Below are 23,999 nucleotides of genomic sequence, written 5' to 3'. Positions count from 1 at the left end.
CCCCCAAATGTACTGGTCACATGACTGTGACATCATCACAGGTCCTACACCTCCAGCATGTAGCAGATACAGAGCAGGTCCTGGTGGGGCAGTCACTGCTGTTGTGTGTGGAGATCTCTCAGAGCAGCAGCCCCTGATCATGTGACTCCTCCTCCTCCTCCCTGTGACTGATCACATGACGGTGACATCATGGCAGGTCCTGTAAGCACACGGCTCCTCTACAGATACAGGTATGTGTGTGCGGTCACCATCAGATCAGGATTATTGGGGATGTTATTAACCCTTAAAAGACTATTGCAGTGACAAATAACATCCTCTATCCAAAGGATAGGGGATAAGTTATAGATTGCGGGGGTCCAACCGCTGGGATCCCCCTCGATCTCCTGTACAGGGTCACGGCAGTTTGCAGCAAGCGCGCGATCCGACCCCCACAGGAAGCAGCTGCCGAAGCTCCTCCTCCATGTATTTCTATGGGATACATGGTGGGGACATTTTGGCCACCACTCCGTGCAGGGGTTCGCTCGCCCCCTTCCTGTGGACTGTCGGGGCCCCGTACAAGAGATCGCAGGGGGTCCCAGCAGTCAGACCCTTGCGATCTATAACTTGTCCCCTATCCGTTGGTTATTTTTTATTACTACAGAACTCCTTTAACCCCTTAAGGACCGGGGGTTTTTCCGTTTTTGCACTTTCGTTTTTTGCTCCTTGCCTTTAAAAAATCATAACTTTTTCAATTTTGCACCTAAAAATCCATATGATGGATTGTTTTTTGTGCCAACAATTCTACTTTGTAATGACGTCAGTCATTTTACCCAAAAATCTACGGTGAAACGGAAAAAAAAAATCATTGTGAGACAAAATTGAAAAAAACCCTGCCGTTTTGTAACTTTTGGGGGCTTCCGTTTCTACGCAGTACATTTGTCGGTAAAAATGACCCCTTCTCTTTATTCTGTAGGTCCATACGATTAAAATGATCCCCTACTTATATAGGTGATTTTGTCGGACTTCTGGAAAAAATCATTACTACATGCAGGAAAATTAATACGTTTAAAATTGTCATCTTCTGACCCCTATAACTTTTTATTTTTCCGTGTATGGGACGGTATGAGGACTCATTTTTTGCGCCGTGATTTGAAGTTTTTAATGGTACCATTTTTGCATTGATTGGACTTATTGATCGCTTTTTATTCATTTTTAAATTATATAAAAAGTGACAAAAAATGCACTATTTTGGACTTTGGAATTTTTTTGTGTGTACGCCATTGACCGTGCGGTTTAATTAATGATATTTTTTAATAATTCGGACATTTCCGCACGCGGCGATACCATATATGTTTATTTTTATTTACACTGTGTTTTTTTTTATGGGAAACGGGGGGTGATTCAAACTTTTAATAGGGAAGGGGTTAAATGATCTTCACTTTTTTTTTTCCACTTTTTTTTTTTTTTTTGCAGTGTTATAGGTCCCATAGGGACCTATAACACTGCACACACTGATCTTTTACAGGGACCTATAACACTGCACACACTGATCTTTTACATTGATCATTATTATCCCATAGGGACCTATAACACTGCACACACTGATCTTTTACATTGATCAATGGTTTCTCATAGGAAACCACTGATCGATGATTCTGCCGCTTGACTGCTCATGCCTGGATCTCAGGCACGGAGCAGTCATTCGGTGATCGGACAGCGAGGAGGCAGGTAGGGACCCTCCGGCTGTCCTGTAAGCTGTTCGGGATGCCGCGATTTCGCCGCGGCTATCCCGAACAGCCCACTGAGCTAACCGCCACTTTTTACTTTCACTTTTAGCCGCGTGGCTCAGCTTTGAGCGCACGGCTAAAGGGTTAATAGCGCGCAGCACCCCGATCAGTGCCGCGCGCTATTAGCAGCGGGTCCTGGCTTCACTATGACGCCCGGCCCGCCGTGATATGATGCGGGGTCACCGTGGGACCCCGCGTTATATCACAGGAGCGGGACCAAGGACGTACTCATACGTCCTTGGTCCTTAAGGGGTTAAGAACATGCAGTACATTTACGCCCTGCGTCCCATATGGGATTTAGAGCTTAGGAGCTATAAGCAGCCAGGACTCACCGCTAATAATTAACCCATTAAAGGGGTACTCTGCTGCCCCAGTGGTTGTGTCACAGGGGGTTGTGTCACAGCCATGCCCCTCGTTCCGTCACGCCCTCTCAATGCAGGTCTATGGAAGGAGGCGTGTTTGTATGGTGAAGGGCTGCAGGTCACCTCCCTGCCCATCCTGTCATCTGGTTAATTTCTTCTCTGGGTATTAGCCATTTCTTCCATACAGCAATCTAAGATGGCCGCCTCTGTGGTCCCGGTGGCTGCTTCTACCTCCTTCCTTACGGCCGCACAGACTGCACACGAGGCACAGTGGTAACATATGGTCTCTCCTCAGAGACTTCTCCCTCAGCCTTCTCTGCTCGGGGCCCTCTGTTCCTTCCCCTTTACCACAAACAACGTGTTCCAGATGAAAAGGGTCCATAATGTGGGTACCTGGAGGGACAACATCCACGTCAGGATTCAAACTCCCGACATAGTGTTGTCCCAACCCTGGAGACCAGATTGGCTTTCTGCCCGGATTCTGGACAATTATGTAACATTCCGGGACAATAATTCCCAGTGTGACGCGGATCCATTCAACTATGATCCCTCCAACGCTTTATGTGAACTAAAGTACAAAAAGCACAGAGAAGTGTCATGTGACCATGTCAAAGAAGTCTTTACACCCCTGAGGGGAGGCACAATGGTTTGTTTGTGTCTCGTTGTTGTAATGTTTCCGCCATGTTTGCTCTGAGTGAAGGTCTTTACACCCCTGAGGGGAGGCACAATGGTTTGTTTGTGTCTCGTTGTTGTAATGTTTCCGCCATGTTTGCTCTGAGTGAAGGTCTTTACACCCCTGAGGGGAGGCACAATGGTTTGTTTGTGTCTCGTTGTTGTAATGTTTCCGCCATGTTTGCTCTGAGTGAAGGTCTTTACACCCCCTGAGGGGAGGCACAATGGTTTGTTTGTGTCTCGTTGTTGTAATGTTTCCGCCATGTTTGCTCTGAGTGAAGGTCTTTACACCCCCTGAGGGGAGGCACAATGGTTTGTTCGCAGTGGGATACATACAATGAAGGAATATCAGGTGTAGATGTCCTCAGTCCACTATGAGAGAAGGTGAGATGAGGTAAAGCCGCTCACAATAAGCGTATACGTATGCATATAATAGAAGGTGATAATGTGAGGAAATCCTTGGGATTAGTAGGACGCAGAAGTTCTCGATCCTGTGTGGAAATATCCCAGATGGATGATCCCTTTATCAGTGATTCCAGTGCGGTGTCACCAAATCCCTTATATGTGTAACTGTTTATTGTCTGGAGTCCTGATATTTGGCGCCCTCCAGTGGTCGGGGTAAACACCTAGTTGGCATCAGAATAACTGACTATAGTTAAAATAGGATGGTAAGAGAAGGTGTGTGACATAGGACAGTGACCTCCTGACCTCCGACCATGACAGGTCACATCTACTGGATGATGAAGAGTCCTCAGACACTTTGTCCACCATTTCCCTCTTCTCACCACTCGTGGCTTCTGGTATTACCTGGATAACATGGATGGTGGATTCCTGTCTCCATATTCTGCCCATCCCCCATGACTCCGCCCCAGACTATGATGGATCCCGACTAGGTTTATAGCCTCCATAATTGTGACTATAATGTCTCCTCAGATGTTTCCCCAGATTATCTCCAGGAAATGGATTTTATTTCTCCATAGAATCTGGTGCGGTTTATCATCGTCTCCTCTTCTTCCCTTCAGGTTTCTCCAATCCAGGATCCTCTGCTGATATCTTCTATATAAGAGAATTCTCCTGGATGACCCATCAACCATGGAGAGAGACAGGAACAAGATGGCCGACAGGATCATAAACCTCACCCTACAGATACTCTTCCAGCTTACTGGAGAGGTGAGGGATTCTGTGAGTGATGTCACATGACCTCATTCTTATCTATGTAATAACAGATGGATATGACTGGAGAGGTGAGGGATTCTGGGAGTGGTGTCACATGACCTCATTCTTATCTATGGAATAACAGATGGATATGACTGGAGAGGTGAGGGATTCTGGGAGTGATGTCACATGACCTAATTCTTATCTGTATAATAACAGATGGATATGACTGGAGAGGTGAGGGATTTTGGGAGTGATGTCACATGACCTCATTCTTATCTATGTAATAACAGATGGATATGACTGGAGAGGTGAGGGATTCTGGGAGTGGTGTCACATGACCTCATTCTTATCTATGGAATAACAGATGGATATGACTGGAGAGGTGAGGGATTCTGGGAGTGATGTCACATGACCTCATTCTTATCTATGTGATAACAGATGGATATGACTGGAGAGGTGAGGGATTTTGGGAGTGATGTCACATGACCTCATTCTTATCTATGTAATAACAGATGGATATGACTGGAGAGGTGAGGGATTCTGGGAGTGATGTCACATGACCTCATTCTTATCTATGTAATAACAGATGGATATGACTGGAGAGGTGGGGGATTCTGGGAGTGATGTCACATGACCTCATTCTTATCTATGTAATAACAGATGATATGACTGGAGAGGTGAGGGATTCTGGGAGTGATGTCACATGACCTCATTCTTATCTATGTAATAACAGATGGATATGACTGGAGAAGTGAGGGATTCTGGGAGTGATGTCACATGACCTCATTCTTATCTATGTAATAACAGATGGATATGACTGGAGAGGTGAGGGATTCTGGGAATGTATGTAGTGATATTAATGTGTCTCTCCATACACAGGATTACACAGTAGTGAAGAAGTCCTCTAGTGGGCGCTGTCGGGCCCCTGTGTGTGAAGAATGGGGAAGAACCCTGAGCCCAATCCCGGGGCCCCCCCCTCACTCCCTGATACATGAGGAAATGGATGAACAGAAGATCCGAGAACTCATCAACAAGATGATGGAGCTGCTGACTGGAAAGGTGACCCTGCTGGGACATTATACAGTAATGGAGGGGTCTGGTGATGACTGGAGAGGTGACACTGCTGGGACATTATACAGTAATGGAGGGGTCTGGTGATGACTGGAGAGGTGACACTGCTGGGAATGCTGGGACATTATACAGTAATGGAGGGGTCTGGTGATGACTGGAGAGGTGACACTGCTAGGACATTATACAGTAATGGAGGGATCTGGTGATGACTGGAGAGGTGACACTGCTGGGACATTATACAGTAATGGAGGGGTCTGGTGATGACAGGAGAGGTGACACTGCTGGGACATTATACAGTAATGGAGGGGTCTGGTGATGACTGGAGAGGTGACACTGCTGGGACATTATACAGTAATGGAGGGGTCTGGTGATGACTGGAGAGGTGACACTGCTGGGACATTATACAGTAATGGAGGGGTCTGGTGATGACTGGAGAGGTGACACTGCTGGGACATTATACAGTAATGGAGGGGTCTGGTGATGACTGGAGAGGTGACCCTGCTGGGACATTATACAGTAATGGAGGGGTCTGGTGATGACTGGAGAGGTGACACTGCTGGGACATTATACAGTAATGGAGGGGTCTGGTGATGACTGGAGAGGTGACACTGCTGGGACATTATACAGTAATGGAGGGGTCTGGTGATGACTGGAGATGTGACACTGCTGGGACATTATACAGTAATGGAGGGGTCTGGTGATGACTGGAGAGGTGACACTGCTGGGACATTATACAGTAATGGAGGGGTCTGGTGATGACTGGAGAGGTGACACTGCTGGGACATTATACAGTAATGGAGGGGTCTGGTGATGACTGGAGAGGTGACACTGCTGGGACATTATACAGTAATGGAGGGGTCTGGTGATGACTGGAGAGGTGAAACTGCTGGGACATTATACAGTAATGGAGGGGTCTGGTGATGACTGGAGAGGTGACACTGCTGGGACATTATACAGTAATGGAGGGGTCTGGTGATGACTGGAGAGGTGACACTGCTGGGACATTATACAGTAATGAAGGGGTCTGGTGATGACTGGAGAGGTGACACTGCTGGGACATTATACAGTAATGGAGGGGTCTGGTGATGTCTGGAGAGGTGACACTGCTGGGAATGCTGGGACATTATACAGTAATGGAGGGGTCTGGTGATGACTGGAGAGGTGACACTGCTGGGACATTATACAGTAATGGAGGGGTCTGGTGATGACTGGAGAGGTGACACTGCTGGAACATTATACAGTAATGGAGGGGTCTGGTGATGACTGGAGAGGTGACACTGCTGGGACATTATACAGTAATGGAGGGGTCTGGTGATGACTGGAGAGGTGACACTGCTGGGACATTATACAGTAATGGAGTGGTCTGGTGATGACTGGAGAGGTGACACTGCTGGGACATTATACAGTAATGGAGGGGTCTGGTGATGACTGGAGAGGTGACACTGCTGGGACATTATACAGTAATGGAGGGGTCTGGTGATGACTGGAGAGGTGACCCTGCTGGGACATTATACAGTAATGGAGGGGTCTGGTGATGACTGGAGAGGTGACACTGCTGGGACATTATACAGTAATGGAGGGGTCTGGTGATGACTGGAGAGGTGACACTGCTGGGACATTATACAGTAATGGAGGGGTCTGGTGATGACTGGAGAGGTGACACTGCTGGGACATTATACAGTAATGGAGGGGTCTGGTGATGACTGGAGAGGTGACACTGCTGGGACATTATACAGTAATGGAGGGGTCTGGTGATGACTGGAGAGGTGACCCTGCTGGGACATTATACAGTAATGGAGGGGTCTGGTGATGACTGGAGAGGTGACACTGCTGGGAATGCTGGGACATTGTACAGTAATGGAGGGGTCTGGTGATGACTGGAGAGGTGACACTGCTGGGACATTATACAGTAATGGAGGGGTCTGGTGATGACTGGAGAGGTGACACTGCTGGGAATGCTGGGACATTATACAGTAATGGAGGGGTCTGGTGATGACTGGAGAGGTGACACTGCTGGGACATTATACAGTAATGGAGGGGTCTGGTGATGACTGGAGAGGTGACACTGCTGGGAATGCTGGGACATTATACAGTAACACCACTGGAGGGGTCGGGGTGATGACTGTATCATTGTGTGTCAGGTTCCTATAAGGTGTCAGGACGTGGCGGTCTATTTCTCCATGGAGGAGTGGGAGTATGTAGAAGGACACAAGGATCAGTACAAGGATCAGGTCATGATGGAGGATCAGCAGCCCCTCACATCACCAGGTAATAGACATGACTATATACACACGTCCTCTCATTATTTGTATGTAAAGAATGAATTCAGTCTCTGTATGTGTTCCCTACAGTCAGATCCAGTAAGAGAACAGCACTAGAGAGGTGTCCCCGTCCTCTTGATGAGCAGAATATGGAGGACATTACTACAGGGAAAGATCTCCTCTATATTAAGGCTACAGACATAAAGGAAGAAGATGAAGAGACAGATGTGAGCGGTGATGAGCAGTATAAGGAGGACATTCCTACAGGTAACCTCCCAGGTGAGTAGTAACCACTAAACACAGAGAAGGGTCACAGATTCTATTCTGTCACCGGCTGCAATAATATTTTCGGGAACTATTTGTGTAACTAGAATCTTTGGGACTCCAGGGCAAATACTATCCCCCTCCCCCCTATATTGACTCTATAGCAGTCGACTTGATCCCATCACCACTACATAGTGACTGAATAATACCGCCATACTGTTTATGAATCACATTATATACAGACTAATATTCCCCCATATAGCAGCAGATACCAGCTCTCTGTCTCTCTGGAGTCGCTATCTTTCCTTTTTCATCCTGAGGAGAGGGGATACGTGTCTGATCGTGGGGGTCCGACTGCTGGGACCCCCCCCCATGTTCTCCTGCCCAGCACCCCAGATCTCTCCAGGCACAGGTGACCTCCACTCCGTGCAGGGATTACTGTCAACCACCGCACCAAGAGGTGCCCGACATGTCTCTCCATGAATCTCTATGGGAGAGACGGAGATACACAAATGTGATGCCAGGCAGGAGATCGCGGGGGTCTCAGTGTCTAGGGGATAAGTACTCATGTGCTAAAAATTTCCTTTAACCCCTTAAGGACCAAGCGTTTTTCTGTTTTTGCACTTTAGTTTTTTCCTCCTTACCTTTTAAAAATCATAACTCTTTCAATTTTGCACCTAAAAATCAATATTATGGCTTATTTTTTGCGCCACCAATTCTACTTTGTAAGGACATCAGTCATTTTACCCAAAAATCTACGGCGATACAGAAAAAAATCATTGTGCGACAAAACTGAAGAAAAAACACAATTTTGGGGGCTTCCATTTCTACGTCCTAATTATTTTTGGTAAAAATGACACCTCATCTTTATTTTGTAGGTCCATACGGTTAAAATGATCCCCTACTTATATAGGTTGGATTTTGTCGTACTTGTGGAAAAAATCATAATTACATGCACGAAAATTAATACATTTAAAATTGTCCATTTCTGACCCCTATAACTTTTTAATTTTTCCGCGTACAGGGCGGTATGAGGGCTCATTTTTTGCGCCATGATCTGAAGTTTTAATCAGAACTATGTTTGTTTTGATTGGTCTTTTTGATTGCTTTTTGTTCCTTTTTTTTTATGGTATAAAAATTGACCAAAAATACGCTATTTTGGACTTTGGACTGTGCGTTGATTGTGCGGTTTAATTTACAATATATTTTTATAGTTCGGACATTTACGCACAATACCACATATTTTTATGTTTATTATGTTTATATATTTTTACATGGAATTTTGGTGATTTAAACTTTTAATGAGGAAGGGGTTAATGTGTGTTTTTAACCTTTTTTTTTTTTTTTTTTTAAAACACTTTTTAGATTCCTCATACAGATCAGTGTGGTTCCATAGAACCATATTGATCTGTGTGCTCTGCACTCGATTGATAAAGCCTGGTCCTGCCAGACTGTATCATTCAGAGCACCGGAGCCGCCGCAGCAGGAGAGGTAAGTAAGCCCTCAGGCTACCTCAGCAGTGGATGGCCGCCCCCCCCCCCCCCCCCCGCACCGCGATCCACCCCACTGGACCACCAGGGACAGGATAAAGGCACCTTTAGACGATCTAAAGGGTTATTAGCCGCATGTCGGCTATTAACGCCGGCCCCCCAGCTACAGGAATCAGCTGGGGGCCGGCCGGTATGACGCGGGCTCGAGTTGGGAGCCCGCGTCATACCCCGTTAACGGCCAATGGACGAGCATAGACGTCCATGGTCGTTAACGGGTTAAAGAGGTACTCCCGTGCTCCAGCGTTCTGAACTTTTTGTTCAGAATGCTCAGAGGCTGTGATCGTAAAGCCATGGCCACGCCCCCTCGTGCTGTCATGCCAAATCCTGGGGGCCCCAGCAGCCGCACCCCCAGGATCAGACATCTTATCCCCCATCCTTTGAATAAGGGATAAGATGTCTAGCAGTGGAGTAGCCCTTTAAAGGAGTACTCCGCCCCTAGACTTCTTATCCCCTATCCAAAGGATAGGGGATAAGATGTCAGATCGCGGGGGTCCCGCTGCTGGGGACCCCGGGATCTCGGCTGCAGCACCCACCTGTACGGTGGCTTCCGTCAACGCTGGAGGCTTCGGATCCCGACCACAATGGCGGAAGAGCGTGATGTCACGACTCCGCCCCATGTGACGTCACACCCCGCCCGCTCAATGCAAGTCTATGGGAGGTCCGTCACGACCCCTCCCATAGACTTGCATTGAGGGGGCGGAGCGTGACATCACGCTCTTCCGCCACTGTGGTCGGGATCCGAAGCCTCCAGCGTTGCCGGAAGCCGTACAGTTGGGTGCTGCAGACGAGATCCCTGGGGTCCCCAGCAGCGGGACCCCCGCAATCTGACATCTTATTCCCTATCCTTTGGATAGGGGATAAGATGTCTAGGGGCGGAGTACCCCTTTAAATCCCTTTATTCTTTCCCTCTGATACGGAAATGTTCCGGTTCGGGTAACCTGTGTGGGTCCAAATGGAGGTATAGGTGCGGCTGGCGAGCCGAGAGCCAAAATCATTAAAAATAAAGGTTCCCCTTTTAACTTGGTTCCTGGAAAATTTCACTAACTTTATTAGGACATAAGTCTTTCTATACACATTAATAGACAAAAGACAAAAATGTGATACTCTCTGCCTAGACAGGATAGGGGATAGGTTATAGATCACGGGGGTCTGACCCTTAGGACTCCCCGCGATCTCCTGAACGGGGCCCTGGCAGTCTGCAGGAAGCGGCCGTGCTGACCCCCACAGGATGCCGCGGCTGACACACCCCCTCCATGTATCTCTATTGGATACATGGAGGGGGAGTGTCGGCCACCGCTCCATGCAGGGTCGGTCCGCCCCCTTCAAGCAGACTGCCAGGGCCCCGTTCAGGAGATCGCAGGGAGTCCCAAGGGTCGGACCCCCGTGATCTATAATGTATCCCCTATCCTTTGCCTGAATTCTCTGGCTGGCTTGAGGATTATAAAGGGGCGGTTTGTATGACTGCCCCATTATAACCGGCGGGGTCAGGTCCATTGGGGGCAAAGACTGGTGTCCCTGCTCCTTGTAAGGCAGTGGTGTCAATCTGTGGCCCTCCAGATGTTCCAAAATTTCATCTCCCGGGCATGCTGGGAGTTGAAGTTTTGCAACATCTGGAGTTCCGCAGTTTGAAGACCACTTCACTAAGGGATACCATGAGAGGGAAGCCTTGATTTACCTTTCGGGGACAGTGTGCATCCTCTGGAGGAGGCAGACAGACCTTTGGTGTCCAGGCATGCTGGGAGTTGAAGTTCTGCAACATCTGGAGGACCACAGTTTGACACCACTGTTGTATGGCTGCTCCGCTATCATAGTAACTATCTTTTTTAAGTTTTGCAGTAAATCTTATTTAAAAATGAAGGGTACAAAGTACTATTGCTTAGAAATGCAAAAATGTCCTGGGTTGTTAATGGGTTAATACTCAAAAATTAAAAATGTGTTATTTTCTGCAGATTCTTGTAGCAGGAGATCAGAGGAGAATCTTATATCTTCAGATTATAAAGCAGATGATGATATCACACAAGATACATATGAAGAACATTCCATTATCCCAGATACACCCTCAGCCCTTCACAGCCAAGATCTGTCATCTCATCCTTATATACAGGTCCTGTCTTCTCAGTCATCACAGGATGTTCAGCAAAATAAAAGCCACAGAAGGGGTGCTGGACATCAACGAGCTCATACAGGAAAGAAACCATTTTCATGTTCAGAATGTGGGAAATCTTTTACTCAGAAATTAGATCTTGTTAGACATAAAAGAACTCACACAGGGGAGAATCCATTTTCATGTGCAGAATGTGGGAAATGTTTTACTCGGAAATCACATCTTGTTGTACATCAGAGAACTCATACAGGAGAGAAGCCATTTTCATGTTCAGAATGTGGGAAATGTTTTGCTCAGAAATTAGATCTTGTTAGACATAAAAGAACTCACACAGGGGAGAAGCCATTTTCATGTGCAGAATGTGGGAAATGTTTTACTGATAAATCAAGTCTTGTTCAACATCAAAGAAATCACACAGGGGAGAAGCCATTTTCATGCTCAGAATGTGGGAAATGTTTTACTCGGAAATCACATATTGTTGTACATCAAAGAACTCACACAGGAGAGAAGCCATTTTCATGTTCAGAATGTGGGAAATGTTTTGCTCAGAAACCAGATCTTATTAAACATCAAAGAACTCACACAGGAGAGAAGCCATTTTCATGTTCAGAATGTGGGAAATGTTTTGCTCAGAAAGCAAATATTGTTAAACATCAAAGAACTCACACAGGAGAGAAGCCAATTCAGAGCAGTAAATGATGCAGATAACACATCTATATATTAACCATGTACATAGGATATCTGACATTTATACATATATCATATACTGCATCTCCAAACTTGTTACCACTTGTTAATAAAAGTTTTCTCATTCATCACAGGATGTTCAGCAAAATAAGAGTCACAGAAGGAGTGTTAAAGATAAAAGAGCTCAAAGAGAAAAGAAGCCATTTTCATGTTCAGAATGTGGGAAATCTTTTACTTCTAAATCACATCTAGTTGAACATCAGAGAACTCACACAGGGGAGAAGCCATTTGCATGTGCAGAATGTGGAAAATATTTCACTCAGAAATCATATCTTGTTGAACATCAAAGAACTCACACAGGGGAGAAGCCATTTTCATGTCCAGAATGTGGGAAATGTTTTCCTTTTAAATCAGGTCTTGTTGTACATCAAAGAACTCACACGGGAGAGAAGCCATTTTCATGTCCAGAATGTGGGAAATGTTTTACTAATCAATCAAGTCTTATTCAACATCAAAGAACTCACACAGGAGAGAAGCCATTTTCATGTCCAGAATGTGGGAAATGTTTTGCTCAGAAATCAGATCTTTTTAAACATCAAAGAACTCACACAGGGGAGAAGCCATTTTCATGTGCAGAATGTGGGAAATGTTTTACTGATAAATCAACTCTTATTCATCATGAAAGAACACACATAGGGGAGAAGCCATTTTCATGTGCAGAATGTGGGAAATGTTTTACTTTGAAATCAAATCTTGTTCAACATCAAAGAACTCACACAGGAGAGAAGCCATTTTCATGTGCAGAATGTGGGAAATGTTATTCTGGGAAATCACATCTTGTTAAACATAAAAGAACTCACACATCTATATATTAACCATGTACATAGGATAGTTGACACTAATACATACTTGTATATAGTTATACAATATATGCTTCATCTCCAAACTTGTTACCAATTGTTAATAAAAGTTTTCTTTCTTATATGATATATTATTCTTATATTCATCTCCGCACACTGGACTTATAATAAATGTAATATTGTCCCTGACGTTGTATATAGGGAATGTAACGCGTCAGTGTTGTCCCCGCCCCCTTCTCATTATGATTATAGAGACTTTAATTCAAGGCATCAGACAGGATCCGCGCGTCTCCCTTGAAGATCGTCTCTTCTGAACATAAGACGCTGCAGATACTTTTATTTATCACAAACCCTAGACCAGCGTTTCCCGTCTTGACGTCTATTTTCGGTCTCAGATCATAAAATCCATTTTCTATATGAGAAGTCGTCAATATCTCAGCGTCCCCCGGGTTCAGTAAACATCGGTGTAATTCTTTTCCTTTTCTTTGTCCTCCCCGGGGTATAAAATCCCTAGAGATCTGATCACATCTGGTACAAGATCTCTTTACTTCACACTTTGCGCCATTATTACTCGGATTGAAGACCCAGTTACACGCTCGTAAATTCCCATATATGTCGTGGATTGGAAGGAAAAAGGTTCTTAAATCTTATATTTACCAATAATATTTTATATTTTTACAGTCCGTCCCTATCATAGTACGGAATTGTTATTTTTCTTCTATCCGATGGTTATTTAGTAATTTTGTTATGATTCAGAAGAGACCACGTGTCCCGTATAGACGCTCACCCTGAAGACATTAGACGGCGGTTTTGTGTTTCCGGATTTACACACTTATTATAAAGCTTTTCCTTCGTCTGGATTATTAGAGCTCGTTCGCTCTTCTTTTTCTCATCCTCCCCTTTATATTCCTCCTCATGTGGATATGGAATTCTCCTCAGTCCCTCCTTCTATAGGGCCCATTTTGTGGCCCCCGCACTCCTCCTTGGCCTCTCTAGTTCTTTCCTCTTTTATATATAACTTTGTCGGTATTACGAGACTGCTCTACGACTGATTCTGATTTCCCTTCCCCCCTAACCCCACTTTCTTTACTCCCTATGGTTATTACTAAACACATTTTCCCTCTTCCCCTTTGTGGGAACGTTTACATTCTTTTACGTTACGAGATTTATATTCTTCTACTAAGACTTTGGCCATAGAGGAATCTCAGGCTTTCTGGGGTTTTATAAGTAAATTTATCTTTACTCTCCAATGTTTTAAGCGTTTTACTAACATACGTCCCTGAAATTGGTTAGAGAGATTGTATTTATTTCCTAAATAATAATACTATCTAAGCTTTATTCTTATCTGATTTCTTCTGCCCCTAATAGTAACCAAAATGCATCTTATATGAGAAGAGGAGCTGAATATCCAACTCTCTGAAGAACAGTGCGGATTTATCTCTAGCGCTCACGTGGCTCCTCCCCCTGTATTCTTATACAGGAGAGTTCATATAAGTTATATTGTCGGGGGTATGAGACTCCTCCTCTCCTTTTGTCACATGGTATTCCAGAATCTTCTCAATGTTGGAGGTGTGGGAGTGAGTCGTGGACTCTTTTACATATACAGGGGTCCTGCTTGAAAATCCAATTTTTCTGGCAGGAAGTTATTTCGATTACTATATATACTCGAGTATAAGCACTTTTTTTTTGTGCTGAAAATGCCCCCCTCGGCTTAAACTCGAGTGAAAAAAAAAATTGTAGTGACATCAGTCCAGGCATTCAGGTTGGGGGGCCATCCATCTTTATTGGGACGGCCCCGGACTCATCCAGGGTAGGGACGCTGAAGGGACTGTCTGCGCATACCAGTGGGAAAAGTGAGCCGGTCTGGTCCATCCACCTTCTCCACTCCGGGCTGGCCCTGGAATAGTGATGCTGGTGTAGGGTCACTGCTGCGCATTGAGGCCGCCATACAGGGACGCCCCTGACGTCAATGACGTGTCCCTTTCTCAACTGCCAGGCAACAGGAAAAGACCCGCCACCGCCGAAGCTACAACTGGGGAGGTGATTAGACGATAAGAGAGGGTGATGAGGACAGGAGAGGATGGATGATGATGGGGGGGACAGATGATGACAGGGTGATGGATGATGACAGGGGATGGGTGTCTGTGGCAGTGGATGATGACAGGAGGGGGATGGATGATGACGGGGAATGGGTGTTTGTGTCCGTGGATGATGATGGGGGATGGGTGTCTGTGGCAGTGGATGATGACAGGAGGGGGATGAATGCTCAAAATTTCTTAAGCAATTCCCTGGAGACTTGTTCTCCTTAGATTACTTTTAGAACCTTTTCATTAAGTACCAGTAGAATCTCCCAATAGCGGACACTCACAGGGAATAAAAGTGTCCATTATTAGAGATGTCCCCTATTGGGAAAAAGGCTAAAAATTCTTCCTAAATGACGGAATACTGTCCTGTGCTAACTCCAGGGTGTAATTACCTATAAAACACAATAAAAAACAATATTACAGTAGAATCTCCCAGTGTTGTTTAATCACCCCCTGTATAATTTCAACCCCCCTTTTTTTTACCCTGCGCCATCTTATTCCCTTGTGCATTGTGCCAAATTATCCCCCCCCCTTACCCCCCTGTGCCACATAATTTCCCCTTGATCCCCCTGAGCCATTTCATTCTCCCATTAGTACCCTCTGTATAAATTCATCTCCCCCTCTTTATAAAGTGGCAGAGGGGGTGATGAATATGCACAGAGGGGGATCGAGAGGAAATGATGTGGCACAGGGGGTAATAAAGGGAGGGGGGATTTGTCACAGGGGAAATAAAGTGGCACAGGGGGCCGGTCATCTTATCCCCGATCCTTTGGATATGGGATGAGATGTCTAGGGTCGGAGTACCCCTAAGTAAGTCTTTATTCATTCTTTGACCATCCTTCATGATCAGTTATGTCCCCTTATGACTAACGTCCGTTATTTTTGACGGGGCAAATAACGGTGCATGCACTAATTTTTGTCCCGTCAAAAATAATGTTGGAATAACACACGTTAAAATTTTAATATTGAAGCCTATGGATGATGAATGTTCACAAATGACATCCGTTAGCGCCCATTATTTTTATATTCTGTTATGATCCCTTATTGCTACTGAGCATGCTCCGTACAGCGTCACAACCAGAAGGGGTTAAAACGGACATAAAATAACGGACTATAACAGTGCATGACGGATGAAATAACGGGTAGTAACGGATGGAATATATCAATACATCAATATTTTGATAGAATGCCGTTATAATAATGTACATTGGGCATCAGTTATCACCCGATATGTTCAGTTATTGTATCTATTTTTTAATGATCTGTGTTTGCAGAATAACGGTTGTCAAGATGGCAGGAAGATGGCGGTAGTGTGAAAGAAACCTAACGTGTCATGTGACTAGGTGGCACTATAATAGCGTCACACTCCATCTCATTATCTTTTTGTAATTTGTAATTTATCACCTTGTTCTATCATTTTCCATTACTTGCCCCTAGGTATATTATCTGGGTCACGTGACATTTCACCTTTCTTTATCATTTCCAGAGTCCTGATGTGGAGTCAACACAGTTTGTAGGGTTTGTGGTATAATGATTCCTATACGGAGAATTATAGGGTTTGTGGTATAATGATTCCTATACGGAGAATATGTTGTGATACATGGTGGTTTTCCACATCCTGGTCCTTGTGTATTAGACTGAAAATGGTTCTTAGTGTCGGCACCGCAGTGGGCGCAGCTATAAGGCAGGTGGATATAGGATCATCCGCACTCTGGGGCCAAAAAATTAGTCCTGAGGTAAAAATCCTGATGAGTGTCGGGTGTTTTATGTGGTATCTGGTGAGGTCACTTTGGTACAAGGACTGGCATGGATCCACATAGGCTTTCCTTCCTATTACTGCGGTGGTTGTTGTCAGCAGGACTTGGAAAGGCCGGTCACATGGAGGTCAGGACTCTTTGTGTCTCTTTATCACCACCCGATCTCCAGGATCTATATCAGGAGTTTTACCATCTGGAATAGAATAAAGACTTGTGTATGCGCTTGTTGTACGCGCTTGTGTACGGCCGCACATAGCTAGATAGGTGACTGTGTTACATCTGCAGTAGCTGTGGACAGTACAACCCTGTTCTAGGAGCACAACCAAAAAGTGTCCCATAAGGAGACAACCCGCTGCTTCTTCATAACATCGTTCATAAAGTTGTAAAAGACCAGAGTCCATAAAGTTCAATCCATATCCCTAGCCCTAGCATTCTGCTTCAGCGCCCCTCACTACATCACACCATGCCACCTCAATGCAAGTCTATGGGAGGGGGGGATGGCTGTCATGCCTCTTCCCATTGGCTTGCATTGAGGGGCGTGGTGTGATGTAGTGAGGGGTGTGGCCATGATGTAATGACCTCCACCGCCCGCTCCAAGCATTCTAAACGAACGCTGGGTGCTGTACAGAGATCACAGGGGTCCCAGCTCTAAGACCCCCACAATTAGACATCTTATTCTCTATCTTTTGGATAGGGAATAAGATGTTTAGGGGCGGAGTACACCTTTAATATTTCTACCTTCTTACTACTCTGTGGGTCATGGGGGTGTAAAACACTTGTTTGGATACCCAGGGCTTCTATTACCTGCATCATAATTCATCCAGTAAAGTGCGACCTTCATCACTATCAAGAACTTCTGGAACTACCTACCATATCCTTCACAATCTGCCCTGCTGCCATCTTTACATCGACATTTCTCCCCGGATAGGCCTTAGGCTAACCTGAAAAGAGATTCACATACACACCAAAAAGTATTCATACCCTCCTCACAAGGAGACCGGAATATAGTCTATCTGCATTCGCTAAATCTGGTAAATCCAGATAAAATCCAGGTAAATAAACGTTTAGGAGGCACCTGCACTGCTTTCCCTACATTAGGTCTTGCACAGGTCATGCCGGCCGGTGTTTACCTGGTGACCACTGTGGTAAATCCTGGGGCTATCCAGTGATCATTCACCAGTGATATTATAGTCATTTTCCAGTTGTGGGTGACTCCATGAGTCTCCGGGGCCATCATTGGGCACAGAACCTTTGGTAGACAGATTTTATCCTTGTTGTTTTTATACAGACCGGTATCATTCAGGGCAGCTCGTTGCTTTACCCACTTGCCCTCCTCGCTGCCTCTGGAGACCTTTAAGATGGTTGCGTCAACCACATCAGGTCCATTGTGCTTTTCTTACCTGTAATAAAGAAACAGACTTGTCCTGGGCCCTCGGCCCCTTAGCAGATTGTTAAACTGCTTTGTCAGTAAGATCCTATCCTCTTGTCTGCTCAGCAGAAAGTGAGAACATTAAAGGGACACTCTGGTGACTGATGGATAGAATGTGAGAGAATATGTTTTATTTAGCCATGTTGTTCAGGCACCTTGAGCTTTAAAGGGGTACTCCGCTGCCCCAGCATTTGGAACATTATGTTCCGAACGATTGGATCAGGCGGCAGGGATCGCGATATCACGGCCAAGCTCCTTGTGACATCAAGCCAGGCTCCCTATATGCAAGTCTATGGGAGGGGGCATGGCATGAAATCACGAGGGGCGTGGTCATGACGTCACTGCCCCGCCGCCGGCACCAAGTGTTCAAAACGAATGCCGGATGCTGCACAGAGATCGTGGGGATCCTAGCTGCGGGACCCCCATGATCAAAGATCTTATCCCCTAACCTTTGGATAGGAGATAAGATGTCTAGGGGCGGAGTACCCCTTTAAATGATGTCTAACAAGTCCTTTCCTTGAACGGAGAGCGCACAGCTGGCTTCAGCCCCTCAGAGAGCTGGGAACCAACCATAGAGCCACCTGGTTAATTCTAATACAACTTGTTCTTCCCTCTATAACCTAAGGAAGGACCCTGTGTAGAGTAGGAGACCCCACTAATCTAACACCTATATGATCAGAATGTCCTAGAAGCCAGAAGATAGAAGTGATTTTATATGTCTAATCTGCTCATGTCCTGTTACCTTGTAGCCATATATGAGACTCTTTTCCTCCCATGTAAAATTATAGAGATGACATCGCTGGATCGGTGACTACGTTATAAAAGAAAAACGTATTTTTCCCCCAAATGTCTCTTTTATTGTTAACAAAAGATTAAAAAAAAGTAACAAATCATCGTTACACCACAATAATATTCATATTGCCCCAATAATACAAAAATTACAAACAAACTCTTAATAAAAGACGGAGATAAATAGGAAAAGAAATAGATAAACCCGACGTCTTGGATAAAACATAATAAATAATTATTTAATGAAAAGGTTCTAATATAAATATGGCGCAACAACATATTTATAATGCAGCATACTACATACGGGGGAGTACTGGAGAAAGACCTGGATTTCTTTTTCTAGACAAATATGTCCCCAGATACACGTCCTGCGCTCCTCTGGATCACTGGCGTACATTAAAGGGTCGTTTATTAAACTTGGACATGCGTACAAGAAACAAGATAACACACGACTGGACATGTTAAAGGGATACTCCGCTCCCCATTTAGTTTCGAACGCTGGGTGAGGGCTCCCGTGGTCGCCCCGCCCCCTAATGACATCAAGCCCTGCCCCCTTGACATTAATTCCCCCCCCCCCCCCCTCAATGCAAGTCTACGGGAGGGGGTGTGATGGCCGTCATGCCCCCTTCCCATAGACTTCCATTGAGGGGGCGGGGCGTGACGTCACGGGGGCAAGGAGTGATGTCATGAGGGGACAGGGTGACCACAGAAGCCCGCACCCAGTGTTTGGAACTAAATGTTCCGGACACTGGGGAGCAGAGTATCCCTTTAATAAATGAGCAACAAGAATTTGGAAACCAGAATAATGACATCACTCATTTTACCATATAATGTACGGCGAACCTAAAAAATAATTATTTTTTTGTGATAAAATGTAAATGAAAACAACAATATTGCAAATTTTGGAGGGTTTCGTTTTCACGCTGTAGACTTTACGGTAAAGATTACATGTTTTCCATATTCTGTTGGTCAATACAATAAAAATGATCCCCATGATTATTGACTTATTTTCTTTAATGTTTGCACTGTTCACCGTACGGGATCATTTATCCATTTACGCACATGGCGATACCAAATATGTTTATTGATTTCTTTTTATTATGCTTTTTGGGGGTAAAATGGGATTTACATTTTATTGGGGGAGGGGATTTTTCAATTTTTTTTTAATTAGTTTAAAAAAAATTTTTGTACACATTTTATGTTCCCATAGGGGACTATTTATAGCAATAATTAGATTGCTAATACTGTTCAGTGTTATACATAGGACACAGCACTGATCAGTATTATCGGCGATCTTCTGCTCTGGTCTGCTCGATCTCAGACCAGAGCAGAGGTTTAGTGAACCTCTGTCCGCCATTATGGATGATCGGATCCCCGCGCAGTGCCGCGGGCGATATAGTCATCCATTTAAACACACGCATTGCTGCAGATGATGTGATCTGTATTGATCAAGGCATCTGAGGGGTTAATGGCGGTATCAGTGCGATCGCTGATGTCCACCATTACTGGCAGGGTCCCTGGCTGCTGATTGCAGGCGGGACCTGCAGTCTATGATGATGTTGCGGTCATGTAAATGGACGTCCTGGTGTGAGAAGTACCTCTGCACCACGACGTACATTCACGTTAAGGGGTTAAATATGGATTTTAAAATATACACTAAAATTCTGTCAGGCCGTCTTTCCATGTTGATGCCTCAGTTGGTTTATTAAAGGTCGCCAAACATGTGACAACACCGGGAGAATCTTGAACCTACTCCATGATGTGGCGCTGGAGGAGGAGTCTACTGTTTCGGTCGCTGGAGGAGGAGTCTACTGTTTCGGTCGCTGGATGCTGAGAAGGGATTGGACCGTATAAACCGGTGGTTTACCTTCTCACCATCCAGCAGAGGGGGATGGGGGGGGGGACTTTTCGGATGCAGTAAAAGCTCTATATACAGCCCCATATGCTGGGGTCTTTACATACAGAGAATTATCACAAGAATTTATGATTAGTAACAGGACCCGACAAGGTGAACCGTCCCCCTTTTTATCCTCTGCATAGAACCTATAGCTCAAGCAGTTCCACAAGATCCTGGTATTTCTGGCGTCTCAATAGGAGAAGGAACCAGACAATCTCCCTCTATGCAGATGACATAATATTCACCCGACAACAAGAGTCATTGCCTAAGTTTCTATCACTGAAGGATTTCGGCAGGATCTCTTATTACAAGCTTAAAGGGGCATTCCAGTTAAAAACTATTTTTTCATATCAGCTGCTAAAGTTGAGTTGTTCTTTTTGTCTGAGCACAGTGCTCTCTGCTGACACCTCTGTCTATGTCAGGAACTGTCCAGAGCAGGAGAGGTTTGCTATGGGGATTTGCTCCTACTCTGCACAGTTCCTGAGACAGACAGAGGTGTCAGCAGAGAGCACTGTGCTCAAACAGAAAAGAACAACTCAACTTCAGCAGCTGATAAGTACTGGAAGGATTAAGATTTTTTTTAATAGAAGTAATTTACAAATCTGTTTAACTTTCTGGAGCCAGTTGATGTGTTTTTTTAACTGGAATACTCCTTTAACTCCTTGAGGACTTTTTCCATTTTTGCACTTTCGTTTTTCCTACTCACTTTTTAAAAATCATAACCCTTTCAATTTTGCACCTACAGATCCATATGATGGCTTTTTTTTTTTTGCACCACCAATTCTATTTTGTAATGATATCAGTAATTTTACCCAGAAATCTACAGCGAAACAAAAAAAAAAAAAATCATTGTGCGACAAAATAAAAATAAAAAATAAAACGTTTTATGGGCTTCCATTTCTACACAGTACATTTTCCGGTAAAAATGACCCCTTCTCATTATCCTGTAGGTCCATACGATTAAAATGATCCCCTACTTATATAGGTGATTTTGTCGCACTTCTGGAAAAAATCGTAACTACATGCAGGAAAATGTATATGTTTAAAATTCTCATCTTCTGACCCCTAAAACTTTAATTTTCCACGTACAGGGCGGTATGAGGGCTCATTTTTTTTGCGCCGTGATCTGAAGTTTTTCTCTGTACCATTTTTGTTTTGATCGGACTTTTTGATCGATTTTTAATAATTTTTTTATGGTATAAAAAGTGACCAAAAATACGCTATTTTGGACTTTGGAATTTTTTTACGTGTTCGCCACTGACAGAGCTGTTTAATTAACGATATATTTTTATAGTTCAGACATTTACGCACGCGGCGATACCACATATGTTTATTTTTATTTATTTATTTATTTTAAATAGGAAAAGGGGGGTGATTTGATCTTTTATTAGGGAAGGGGTTAAATAACATTTATTAACACTTTTTTTTTGCAATGTTATTGCCCCCATTAGGAGACTATAACATACAGTACATTGATTGCCAGCACTGATCAATGCTATGCCTTAGCATTGCATTGATAAGTGTTATCGGCGATCGATTGCTCAAGCCTGGATCTCAGGCTTGGAGCAATCAATCATCGATCGGACGCGCCGGAGGCAGGTGAGGGACCCTCCTCTTGTGTCCTTGGTACCCCGCAGTTTTGTTGTGACGGTCCCGATCAGCGCCCTCAGCCAGCTGGAAATGCTATTTTCCTATTTTAGACGGCGCAATCAACATTGATTGCAGCATCTAAAGGATCGGGACCCACCAGGTATGAAGCGTGCTCCGCTTCATTTATGGCCAGTGTCCTGAAGGGGTTAATAGATTCCTTACTGTACCCTGTTATAAACCTCATATAGGTAAGTGTCCTCAGGTGTCACCATGGAGGATTTCCGAGCTCTTTATTATAATCTTCCTGACAACATGGCCGACACTACATAAACAATAAATCTCCATATAATGGCCGTCCTTAGTATAGGTTATTCATATAGGAAGAGTTATATGGGCTTCAATGTCTTTAGTCTCATCTCACCCTCTTGGACTTTCTTCCCAAAGGGCCGGTTACCTCATCCAAAATGGTGGATTTCATCCTTCCAAGATGGCCGCCTCTGTCTCAGCTTCTCACAGCCTCCATTCTTCCATTCTTCGTCTCCCTCCTCATGAACTCATGTCTTAAAAGGGGCACTCCGCAGGATAACATTTTTTTTCTTTAAATCAACTGGTGCCAGAAAGTTAAACAGATTTGTAAATTGAAAATCTTAATCCAGTACTTCCAGTACTTATCAGCTGCTGTATGCTCCACAGGAAGTTCTTTTCTGTCTGACCACAGTGCTCTCTGCTGACACCTCTGTCCGTTTTAGGAACTGTCTAGTGCAGGAGAGGTTCGCTATGGGGATTTGCTCCTACTCTGGACAGTTCCTGACATGGACAGAGGTGTCAGCAGAGAGCACTGTGGTCAGACAGAAAGGAAATTAAACAAGAAAAGAACTTCCTGTGGAGCATACAGCAGCTGATAAGTACTGGAAGGATTAAGATTTTTTTTTTGTTTAACTTCCTGGCACAAAAATGTTCTCCAGCAGAGTACCCCTTTAACTCATACTAATAGTTATGGGTATGTCTATTATATTTGGGGGGGGGGGGGTGTCTATGATAATTGAGGATATGTCTATTATAATTGAGGGTGTGTATTATTTTTTGGGTCTGCCTATTATAATTCAAGCTGTCTCCGTTATAAATGGGGATGTGTCTATTATAATTGAGGGGGCGTCTATTATAATTCTGGGTGTGTCTATTATAATTTAGGGTGTCTCCTTTATAAATGGGGATGTGTCTATTATAATTGAGGCTGCGTCTATTATAATTGGGGGTGTGTCTAATATAATTGGGGTTGTCTATTATAATTGGGGGGGTGTCTAATATAATTGGGGTTGTCTATTATAATTGAGGGTGACTCCTTTATAATAATTCCTTATTTATATAGCGCCCACAGATTCCGCAGCGCTGTACACTCATATTGGTCCCTGTCCCCATTGGGGTCACATATTATTGAAGTGTGGGAGGAAACCGGAGGAAACCCACACAAACATTGGAGAACATACAAACTCATTGCAGATGTTGTCTTCTGTGCTGCAAGGTAACAGTGCAAACCACTGAGCCCCCGTGCTGCCCCATGAGGGGGGTTTATCCTAATATATATATATCTGGTTCATTACGAGTCCAATCCTCCTCCCTTGTGGGCCGGTGCACTGCCGTAGATTGTGATTTGCCATAGATTGTGATGGAGTGACTCAGCAGTTTTCCCTGCTCGAG

General features: G+C 44.5%; 2 protein-coding genes across 2 annotated transcripts in view; one reads left to right on the top strand and one right to left on the bottom strand.

Moving 5' to 3' along the window:
* The window catches only part of LOC130298114 (uncharacterized), a 99,115-nt gene that overhangs the window by 16,629 nt on the left and 58,487 nt on the right, over positions 1-23,999 (bottom strand). The gene's annotated exons all lie outside the window — the stretch shown is intronic.
* On the top strand, positions 140-19,331 carry LOC130298107 (oocyte zinc finger protein XlCOF7.1-like). The gene is made up of 7 exons (XM_056550997.1): positions 140-230; positions 3,823-3,970; positions 4,838-5,017; positions 7,171-7,297; positions 7,381-7,569; positions 11,054-11,208; positions 12,030-19,331. The coding sequence occupies exons 2-7, from the start codon at positions 3,893-3,895 to the stop codon at positions 12,768-12,770; spliced, it is 1,470 nt and encodes a 489-aa protein (XP_056406972.1). The 5' UTR covers positions 140-230; positions 3,823-3,892; the 3' UTR covers positions 12,771-19,331.

The sequence above is a fragment of the Hyla sarda genome (assembly GCF_029499605.1).
Source record: "Hyla sarda isolate aHylSar1 chromosome 1 unlocalized genomic scaffold, aHylSar1.hap1 SUPER_1_unloc_21, whole genome shotgun sequence".
Taxonomy (NCBI): domain Eukaryota; kingdom Metazoa; phylum Chordata; class Amphibia; order Anura; family Hylidae; genus Hyla; species Hyla sarda.
This window is presented reverse-complemented; position numbering and strand designations above follow the sequence as displayed.